Source organism: Pristiophorus japonicus, chromosome 9 (genome assembly GCF_044704955.1).
Source record: "Pristiophorus japonicus isolate sPriJap1 chromosome 9, sPriJap1.hap1, whole genome shotgun sequence".
In the NCBI taxonomy this organism is placed as follows: domain Eukaryota; kingdom Metazoa; phylum Chordata; class Chondrichthyes; family Pristiophoridae; genus Pristiophorus; species Pristiophorus japonicus.
Genome location: NC_091985.1, coordinates 17906225 through 17917725, shown reverse-complemented (window position 1 = coordinate 17917725; position 11501 = coordinate 17906225). Strand labels below are relative to the sequence as shown.

Here is an 11501-nt window from a genome sequence, read left to right as displayed (position 1 = left end):
GAGCGGAAAAAAAATAAGAGAGAGGAGAGGAAAACACAAATCAGAGAGAGGAGAGGAAAAAAAATAAGAGAGAGGAGAGGAAAAAAAAATAAAGAGAGAGGAGAGGGAAAAAAATAAAGAGAGAGGAGAGGAAAAAAAATAAAGAGAGAGGAGAGGGAAAAAAAATAAAGAGAGAGGAGAGGCAAAAAATACAGAGAGAGGAGAGGAAAAAATAAAGAGCGAGAGAAAATAAGAGAGCAGAAAAGAAAGAGGGGGAAAACAAAAAAAGAAAAAAAAGAGAGAGGAGAGGAACCACTCTAGCTCTTCTCTTTTCCCCCCCACCACCCTCTCTCTTCTCTTTCCCCCCCCCCCCACCCTCTCTCTTCTCTTTCCCCCCCCCCAACCCTCTCTCTTCTCCTTCCCCCCCTCCCCACCCTCTCTCTTCTCCTTCCCCCCCCCTCCCCACCCTCTCTCTTCTCCTTCCCCCCCCACCCTCTCTCTTCTCTTCCCCCCCCCCAACCCCCTCTCTTCTCTTCCCCCCCCCAACCCCTCTCTCTTCTCTTTCCCCCCCCCCCCCCAATCCTCTCTCTTCTCCTTCCCCCCCCTCCCCACCCTCTCTCTTCTCCTTCCCCCCCCCTCCCCACCCTCTCTCTTCTCCTTCCCCCCCCTCCCCACCCTCTCTCTTCTCCTTCCCCCCCCCCTCCCCACCCTCTCTCTTCTCCTTTCCCCCCCCCCTCCCCACCCTCTCTCTTCTCCTTCCCCCCTCCCCACCCTCTCTCTTCTCTTTTCCCCCCCACCACCCTCTCTCTTCTCTTTCCCCCCCCCCCACCCTCTCTCTTCTCTTCCCCCCCCCACCCCCCACCCTCTCTCTTCTCTTCCCCCCCCACCCACTCACTCTCTTCCCCCCCACCCCCTCTCTCTCTCTTCCCCCCCCCACCCCCTCTCTCGCTCTTCCCCCCCCCTCCCCACCCCCTCTCTCTCTCTTCACCCCCTCCCCCATCCACCCCCCCCTCTCTCTTCCCCCCCCCACCCCACTCCCTTCACCCTCTTTTCCATCCACTCCCTTTATCGTCTGCCACCCACTTCCTTCACTTATTAACATTTTTGTTCATTAAAAAGCTCTGAATAGCTGAGCTGAAGGACAGTACTGCATTAACCCTAATCTTGTTATGAGGCAGTTTGAGAGCAGGCTAATCGGTGTAAAAATAAACCTGTGCTAACAGAGTGACAGCATCTACCTAGATCCATGCCATCGATGCTGCACATAGCAAGGCTGAGTTTCAAGCCAGCAGGAAATGTAGACTGGTATCCCACAGAGTGGAAAGGTGGTTCCCCACATCGGGGCAGAGTTGGTGGCCCCCTAGAACCCCTCCTGTCCATTTCATAGGCTGGTGCAACACCTGGGAGCACATCACCTCCCTATCCCCTCAATATTATACAGGGCAAAATGTATTTTCAGTGTCTTTGCAGCTTCTGAGTTTTGGTATATCGAGCCCATACCCAAATATCATAACTTGGCTTCTCTCGTTACAGATATCGACTGACCTGTTGTGTATTTCCAGCTTTTACTTAGTTTTTATTGCATCTCTAAAGCTGCTGTGCCTATAAATTTCACCCCAGCCCCATTCCCTTCACTTGACGTGATGTCAGCCGTGGCTCAATTGGGTAGCACTCTTGCCTCTGAGTCAGAAATCGTAAGCACAAAAATCTAGGCTGACACTCCAGTGCAGTACTGAGGGGAGCGCTGCACTGTCGGAGGTGCCATCTGTCAGATGAGACATTAAACCGAGGCCCTGTCTGCCCTCTCAAGTCAACTTAAAAAGATCCAATAGCACTATTTCGAAGAAGAGCAGGGGAGTTATCCCCAGTGTCCTGGCCAATATTTATTCCTCAATCAATAGAACAAAAACAGATTATCTAGTCATTATCACATTTCTGTTTGTGGGGAGCTTGCTGTGCACAAATTGGCTGATGCATTTCCCACAATACAACAGTGCCTACACTCCAAAAATATTTCATTGTCTGTAAAGCGCTTTGAGGCGTCTGGTGGTCATGAAAGGCGCTATATAAATGTAAGTCTTTTATCTATTGACCAGGGTCCATTACATAGTAACTCCCCGCGAGTGTCCATGTATAGATGTTAGGATGGATCTATGCAGAAATGTCTCTTAAAGTTGTACGTCTGCATCATGTGAGGAGCATTTGGAGCTGGCTTTGTTTCTGCTCAACCATCCCCTGAAGCAATCACTGCATTCCTTTAAATAGAACTTGTTCAAACAAAACCTGCCGCCTTGTTCTTTATACAATTCTGTTGCTGTTTTAACACCTGCCTACTTGCTTCCTGAAGTTTTAGACAACTGATGCACAGATGTAGTTATTGAATAAGTGCGCCATGCTCCAAGTAAGTTGACTTATTCTCAGTTTCAATCAATATACTTTTCTTTGAGTCATGGAGCTTTAGTCTGCATCAAGCTAGGCAAGGTCTGGCCTCGGATAGCTTGACCATTGCACTCCGTGCCCAAAGTGTCTTCATTACCGAACTCTTGCATCCCTCACTATGATGAGCCAAAAATAGAATTCAACTTTTTCCCCTTCATTCTTTCATTACTGACTGTTGCCGTGTTGCAGACCGCCATCTGGTTCTTCACCTGAGTGTTCGTTGTGTGTGAACCGAGAAATGAAGAGTTGTGGACCAACGTGTGCACATCTAGTGGGGGGAGGGGGAGGGAGGGGAGGTGAGGTGTGGTCACTGGCTGGGAATCCGTGACCATATTGTCCTTTCCCCTGAAACATTCTGCTTCACGCTGCTGCTCTGACTGAGATTGGCAAACTCCACGTTCCCCAACGATCAACCTTGGGACCTGGAAAGTGAGTGTCGGCAGTCTGGATGGTCAAGGGGTGGGTAGAGCGGGATGTTAAAGATGAGCCTGGTCCTATCCTTGTCTGACATTCATTTGCATATCTCCTGTGGGGGACATTGGACAAGCAGGATTAGGAAACCCTGCTTGTATTCCACCCCCACCTTCTGCAATATCACAGCAAGGAGGGCATTTCCTAACCGTGCCAAAAATTGTAATTTAAAATAAAAACCGGCTCAGAAACTCTCTACATTCTCCAGCATTACGCTCATCGATTGTCTTCTGAAGAATGAAGACTGAGGAACTTTTTATTACATAGAATGTCGAGCACAGAAACAGGCCATTTGACCCAACTGGTCCGTTCAGGTGTTTATGGCTCCACTGACGCTGCATTCTATGATATCTGCCGGGTGCTTTTGGTGAAGATTTGTTCCATGTTCAACGGTGCACACTATTTTATTATTTAAAACTGAAATTCACAGTCTGCTTCAAAGCCTAAAACAACAACTTGTATTTATATAGCACCTTTAACGTCCCAAGGCGCTTCACAGGAGTGTTATGAGATTAAAAAATTTGACACCCAGCCACAGAAGTAGAAATTAGCGCAGGTGACCAAAAGCTTGGTCAAAGAGGTAGGTTTTAAGGAGAGTCTTGAAGGAGCATAGAGAGACGGAGAGGTTTAGGGAGGGGGTTCCAGAGCTTGGGGCCTAGACAACAGAAGGCACGGCCACTAATGGTTGAGCGATTATAATCAGGATGCTCAAGAGGAGTGCAGATATCTCGAGAGGGTGTGGGGGGGGAAAACGGGTTATGGGGCTGAAGGAGATTACAGAGATAGGGAGGGACGAGCCCATGGAGGGATTTGAAAATAATGATGAAGTTTGAAATCGAGACGTTGCTTATTCCCCAATTTACTATCAGTATCCACTTTTTTGAATAAATTACTCCACTTCCTTGCCATTTATATTGAAGAATTACTCGTACAGCTCGCAAGTCGTGCAGGACCTTGACCTGAGACAGGAAATTTCTATGAAACTTTTTATGCGCATCTGAACAGGCGGATGAGTTCAATATCTCATGTGAAAGACAGCATCTTTGAAAATACAATGCTCCCTCAGGAGTGTCAGCCTAACTTGGGTGTCTAACTCCCCTAGTGGGGCATGAACCCACAACCTTCAGTTGCAGAGGTTGAGTGTGCTCCCAACTGAGCCAAGCGAACACTGGCTCCACAATAAGATGGGGCTGGATGGCATTCAAGATTTTTCGATTTTCATTTTGTTTGTGAGTTTGTGTGGTCAGGGCTGCGAGGTGAAAGAGAGATTTTTCAAACACTGCCAGAAACAGAGAGAACTTTACACTCCCATTTAAACTGTTGCTATGCTTAAAGTGACACATAAGAAATAGGAGCAAGCGTAGGTCATACGGCCCCTCGAGCCTGCTCAGTCATTCAATATGATCACGGCTGATCTGATCTTGGCCTCAACTCCACTTCCCTGCCTGTTCCCCATAAACCCTTGACTCCTCTATCGTTCAAGAATCTGTCCATCTCAGCCATAAATATATTCAATGACCCAGCCTCCACAGTTCTCTGGAGTAAAGAATTCCAAAGAGAATTCTGAGAGAAGAAATTCCTCCTCATCTCCGTCTTAAATGGACGACCCCTTGGGGGAAAATAGAAAAGGTTTCCATTTCACCACAGTGAGCACTCCCAGCACTATGATTCTCTATGGGCGTGTCTACGGTAGATTCCAGTGGCTTGAGATGACCTGATAGAGGTGTGCTTGGGTGATGTGGGAGGATACCTCCTCGTTATCCCCACGCACCATTTTCTTTTGTTCTTTATCTCCCTACCAGAATGCAAGCTAAAAGTAATGGCTTTTTTTCTCTTTCTCTCCCCCGCGCCATCATGAGCTTACAAGCGTTTTGGTATTGTAGTTCTCATCTTTGAAGACTTGAATGCTGGTTTGTCTCCATTTATACAAGTCTTCTAGAATGCTACAGCACAGAAGGAAGCCATGTGGCCCATCGTACCTGTGCCGGCTCTTTGAAAGGGCATTCCAACTAGTCCCACGCCCCTGATCTTTCCCCATACCCTATCAAACTGTTCCTTTTCAAGTATATATCTAATTCATAAGTCACTAAATTTAAAAAAAATCTCATCTTGCCAATTATTTTAAATCTGTGTCCTAATTTAACCAACTCTCCTAGCAGTGGAAACCATTTCTCTCTATTCTATCAAAACCCCCTCGAAATGTTTAACTTTCTCTGCACTTAAGTCCTGCACATATCCAACAACAACAACTTGTATTTATATAGCGCCTTTAACATAGTGAAACATCCCAAGGCATTTCACGGGAGTATTGCGAGATAAAAAATTTGACGCCGAGCCGCATAAGGGCAGGAGCGTCTTGAAGGAGGAAAGAGAGGCGGAGAGGTTTAGGCAGGGAGTTCCAGAGCTTGGGGCCTAGGCAACAGAAGGCACGGCCACCAATGGTTGAGCGATTATAATCAGGGATGCTCAAGAGGGCAGAATTAGAGGAGCGCAGACATCTGAGAGTTGCGGGGATGGAGGGGATTACAGAGATAGGGAGGGGCAAGGCCATGGAGGGTTTTGAAAACAAGGATGAGAATTTTGAAATCGAGGTGTTGCTTAACCGGGAGCCAATGTAGGTCCATCGGCAAGCACAGGGGTGATGGGTGAGGGGAACTTGGTGCAAGTTAGGACATGGGCAGCCGAGTTTTGGAGTCCACAGGACAATTTAGTTGCATTCTGTACCCTTTTGGCACAGAACTGTTAACCATTGTCTTCAACATATTAACGAGAATGATTCATTCCATTCAGGTGAGAATGAATATTGACCATGAGGTTGGTCTTCTAATTGAAGAGATTCGTCGCCTTGGATCTCCAGGTCAGTGGATTGCAGAGCCATTTAATTCCTGAGGAAGTTGTAAAATTGGTGGTGATGAGCTTCATTTTATCTACTTCTGGTACCTCTTGCCTGGGATTAGAACAAAAAAGTAGCAAAATAACACAGCAAATCGGCCAGTATCTGAAATTTAAAAAATACATGGCAGATATTTACGAAAGGATATACTTGCTTTGGAGGCAATTCAGAGAAGGTTCACTAGGTTGATTCTGTGGATGAGGGGGTTGATTTATGAGGAAAGGTTGAATAGGTTGGGCCTATACTCACTGGAATTCAGAAGAATGAGAGGTGATCTTATCGAAACGTCTAAGATTATGAGAGGACTTGACAAGGTGGATGCAGAGAGGATGTTTCCACTGATGGGGGAGACTAGAACTAGAGGGCATAATCTTAGAATAAGGGGCCGCCCATTTAAAACAGAGATGAGGAGAAATTTCTTCTGAGGTTTGTTAATCTGTGGAATTCGCTGCCTCAACGATAAGGGGTTATGAGGAACGGGCAGGGAAGTGGAGCTGAGTCCATGATCGGATCAGCCATGATCTTATTAAATGGTGGAGCAGGCTTGAGGGGCTGTATGGCCTACTCCTGCTCCTATTTCTTATGTTCTTATGTAGATAGGACCATTTTTGGTTTCTTCTTGGATGGAATGCCTGGGGTGGGGGAATACTGCAGAATATCTAGAGGGGTATAGAAAGTCCAGGGGTGAAATTGACAAGGAAAGGGAATACACATTAAATGGTAGGATACTGTGAAGGGTAGACCTTGGAGTGCAGTCCACAGATCCCTGAAAGTAACAGGCCAGGCAGATAAGATGGTTAAGAAGGCATACGGAATGCTTGCCTTTAGTAGCGGCAGGCATAGTGGATGGTTGTAATTTACCAAAATTCCCTGGATTCTGGTGCGGTCCCAAAAGATTGGAAAACTGCAAATGTAACACCTCTATTTTTAAAAAAGGAGGCAGACAAAAAGCAGGAAACTATAGACCAGTTAGCCTAATATCTGTGATTGGGAAAATGTTGGAGTCCATTATTAAAGAAGCAATAACAGGACATTTGGAAAAACATAATTCAGTCAGGCAGAGTCAGCATGGATTTATGAAAGGGAAGTCATGTTTGACAAATTGGCTGGAATTCTTTGAGGATGTAACGAACAGGTTGGATCAAGGGGAACCAGTGGATGTGATGTATCTGGACTTCCAGAAGGCACTTGACAAGGTGCCACATAAAAGGTTACTGCACAAGATAGAAATTCACGGGGTTGGGGGTAATATATTAGCAAGCATAGAGGATTGGCTAACGAACAGAAAACAGAGAGTAGGGATAAATGGTTAATTCTCAGGTTGGCAATCATAACTATGGGGTGCATCAGGGATCAGTGCTGGGACCTCAACTATTTACAATCTATATTAACAACTTGGAAGAAGGGACTGAGTGTAACGTAGCCAAGTTTGCTGACGATACAAAGATGGGAGGAAAAGCAATGTGTGAGGAGGACACAAAAAATCTGCAAAAGGACTAAGTGAGTGGGCAAAAATTTGGCAGATGGAGTATAATGTTGGAAAGTGTGAGGTCATGCACTTTGTCAGAAAAAAAATCAAAGAGCAAGTTATTATTTAAATGGAGAAAGATTGCAAAGTGTTGCAGTACAGCAGGACCTGGGGGTACTTGTGCATGAAACACAAAAGGTTAGTATGTAGGTACAGCAATGATCAGGAAGACCAATGGAATCTTGGCCTTGATTGCAAAGGGGATAGAGTATAAAAGCAGGGAAGCCTTGCTACAATTGTACAGGATATTGGTGAGGCCACACCTGGAGTACTGCGTGCAGTTTAGGTTTCCATATTTAAGAAAGGATATACTTGCTTTGGAGGCAGTTCAGAGAAACATAGAAACATAGAAAATAGGTGCAGGAGCAGGCCATTCGGCCCTTCGAGCCTGCACCACCATTCAATATGATCATGGCTGATCATGCAACTTCAGTACCCCACTCCTGCCTTCTCTCCATACCCCTGATCCCTTTAGTCGTAAGGGCCACATCTAACTCCCTTTTGAATATATCCAACGAACTGGACTCAACAACTTTCTGTGGTAGAGAATTGCACAGGTTCACAATTCTCTGGGTGAAAAAGTTTCTCTTCATCTCGGTCCTAAATGGCTTACCCCTTATCCTTAGACTGTGAATCTTGGTTCGGGACTTCCCCAACATCGGGAACATTCTTCCTGCATCTAACCTGTCCAGTCCTGTCAGAATTTTATATGTTTCTATGAGATACCCTCTTATTCTTCTAAATTCCAGTGAATATAAGCCTAGTCGATCCAGTCTCTCCTCATATATCAGTCCTGCCATCCCGGGAATCAGTCTGGTGAACCTTCGCTGCACTCCCGCAATAGCAAGAATGTGTTTCCTCAGATTAGGAGACCAAACCTGTACTCAAGGTGTGGTCTCACCAAGGCCCTGTACAACTGCAGCAAGACCTCCCTGCTCCTATACTCAAATCCTCTCGCTATGAAGGCCAACATGCCATTTGCTTTCTTAACTGCCTGCTGTACCTGCATGCCTATTTTCAATGACTGATGTACCATGACACCCAGGTCTCGTTGCACCTCCCCTTTTCCTAATCTGTCGCCATTCAGATAATATTCTGCCTTCTGTTTTTGCCACCAAAGTGGATAACCTCACACTTATCTACATTATACTGCATCTGCCATGCATTTGCCCACTCACTTAACCTGTCCAAGTCATCCTGCAGCCTCTTAGCATCCTCCTCACAGCTCACACAGCCACCCAGCTTAGTGTCATCTGCAAACTTGGAGATATTACATTCAATTCCTTCATCTAAATCATTAATATATATTGTAAATAACGGGTCCCAGCACTGAACATTGCGGTACCCCACTAGTCACTGTTTGCCATTCTGAAAAGGACCCGTTTATTCCCACTCTTTGCTTCCTGTCTGCCAACCAGTTCTCAATCCACGTCAATACATTACCCCCAATACCATGTGCCTTAATTTTACACACTAATCTCTTGTGTGGGACCTTGTCAAAAGCCTTTTGAAAGTCCAAATACACCACATCCATGGGTTCTCCCTTTTCTACTAGTTACATCCTCAAAAAATTCTAGAAGATTTGTCAAGCAGATTTCCCTTTCATAAATCTATGCTGACTTGGACCGATCCTGTCACTGCTTTCCAAATGCATCTTTAATAATTGATCTGTAATAATTAATTTCAGCATTTTCCCCACCACCGTAAGGCCGACCGTTCTATAATTCCCTGTTTGCTCTCTCCCTCCTTTTTTTAAAAAGTGGGGTTACATTAGCTATCCTCCAATCCATAGGAACTGATCCAGATTCCATGGAATGTTGGAAAATGACCACCAATGCATCTACTATTTCTAGGGCCACTTCCTTAAGTACCCTGGGATGCAGACTATCAGGCCCTGGGGATTTATCGGCCTTCAATCCCATCAATTTCCCTAACACCATTTCCTGACTAATAAGGAGTTCCCTCAGTTCCTCCTCCTTGCTAGACCCTCGGTCCCCTAGGTTCACAAGGTTGATTTTGGAGATGAGGGGGTTGACTTATTTGGAAAGGTTGAGTAGGTTGGGTCTCTACTCATTGGAGTTCAGAAGAATGAGAGGTGATCTTATCGAAATATATAAGATTCTGAGGGGGCTTGGCAGGGTGGATGCAGAGAGGATGTTTCCACTGATGGGGAAGACTAGAACTAGAGGGCATAATCTTAGAATAAGTGGCTGCCCATTTAAAAATGTGATGGGAAATTTCTTCTCTGAGGCAGTGAATTCCACAGACCCACAACCCTCAGAGCTGTGGAAGCTGGGACATTGACTAAATTTGACAGCAATAGACAGTTTCTTAAACGATAAGGGAATAAGCGGTTATGGAGAGCGGGCAGGGAAGTAGACCTGAGTACATGATCGGATCAGCCATGATCGTATTAAATGGTGGAGCAGGCTCGAGAGGCCATATTGCCTATTCCTGCTCCTATTTCTTATGTTCTTATTAGCCGAGGCATAGAATACAAGAGCAGGGAGGTTATGCTTGACCTGTATAAAACACTGGTTAGGCCACAGCTGGAGTACTGCATGCAGTTCTGGTCACCGCATTACAGGAAGGATGTGATTGCACTGAAGAGGAGATTTATGAGGATGTTGCCGGGGGTGAAGAATATAAGCTATGAGGACAGATTAGATAGGCTGGATTTGTTTTCATTGGAACAGAGGAGGCTGAGGGGAGACCTCATTGAGGTGTAAAAAATTATGAGGGGCCTAGATATGGGGATAGAAAGGGACTATTTCCCTTAGCAGAGGGGTCAACAACCATGGGGCATAAATTTAAAGTAACTGGTAGAAGGTTTAGAGGCGGTTTGAGGGGAAATTTCTTCACCCAGTGGGTGGTGGGGGTCTGGAATTCACTGCCGGAAAGGATGGTAGAGGCAGAAACCCTCACCACATTTAAAAAGTACTTGGATGTGCACCCAAAGTGCCGTAACCTGGGATACGGACCTAGAACTGGAAAGTGGGATTAGGCTGGATAGCCTCTTGTTGGCCAAAATGGCCTCCTTCCGTGCTGTAAATTTCTATGATTCTATCATAATGAGTACCGAAGATTAAGGGGTGATCTAATTGATGTGCTTAAGATAATTCAAGGGGTTAATAGGGATAGAAAGAACAAGGGAGGCATAACCTTAAAATTAGAGGTAAGCCATTCAGGGGTTATGTCAGGAAGCACTTCTTCACACAAAGGGGTGGAAATCTGGAAGTCTATCCCTCAAATAGCTGCTGAGGCTGGAGGGTCAATTGAAAATATTAAGACTGAGACTGATAGAATTTTGTTAGGAAAGGGTAATGTGGGATACGGGACCAAGGTGGGTAGATGGAATTAAGATACAGATCAGCCGTGATCTAATTGAATGACCTCCTCCTGTTCCTAACGTGTGAAGTTTCTGGCAGGGGCGGGACAGGATGCTTACATTAAGCTGCAGAAGGCCGTGTGGTATTGGGTGTAGAGTAGAGCACGTGGTGTGGGCTGACACTGACATTCTGCTATCCTTGTACCGTGGCCAGGTGCGGACGGTAAAATCAGGGTGAAGTTTGGAGTGCTGTTCACCGACGATAAATGTGCCAATCTTTTTGAGGCCCTGGTGGGGACTCTGAAAGCCGCGAAGAAAAAGAAGATGATCAGCTTCACCGAAGAACTGCTACTTCAAGGGGTTCACGACAATGTTGACATCGTCCTGGAAGTGGATTGAAGACGGGCTGATGACTCCAGGTTGCAGCAGCAGTGTTAGCAACGTCTGGAGTCTCTGGGATGGGTTTGTGACACCACTGTAATCCCGAGTGTGCTTTGGAACCACACGGTGGACATTTTTTACATGTGAATTGTAGTAATATTGAAATTTTGCATTTTTAACTTGTGTATTTGGATGCTTTGAAATTGGAAACCACAGCAATAAAATAAAATTGGTCTGCCTATTGGCTTTGGTTTGATTTAATCTCCCTTCCACCCTTGACATATGAGGAGAGACTGGATCGACTGGGCCTGTATTCACTGGAGCTTAGAAGGATGAGAGGGGATCTCATAGAAACATCTGACGGGACTGGACAGGTTAGATGCAGGAAGAATGTTCCCAATGTTGGAGAAGACCACAACCAGGAGACACAGTCTAAGGATGGAGATGAGGAGAAACTTCTTCACTCAGAGAGTTGTTAACCT

General features: G+C 45.7%; 1 protein-coding gene across 1 annotated transcript in view; it reads left to right on the top strand.

Moving 5' to 3' along the window:
- Nucleotides 1–11258, top strand: part of abracl (ABRA C-terminal like) — a 14198-nt gene extending 2940 nt beyond the window's left edge. Inside the window, exons 2-3 of the mRNA XM_070888645.1 lie at nucleotides 5680–5746; nucleotides 10853–11258. Coding sequence (XP_070744746.1) covers nucleotides 5686–5746; nucleotides 10853–11037 — 246 coding nt within the window. The 5' untranslated portion in view covers nucleotides 5680–5685 and the 3' untranslated portion in view covers nucleotides 11038–11258. The remainder of the gene's footprint in view (nucleotides 1–5679; nucleotides 5747–10852) is intronic.
- Nucleotides 11259–11501: the final 243 nt, after the last annotated feature.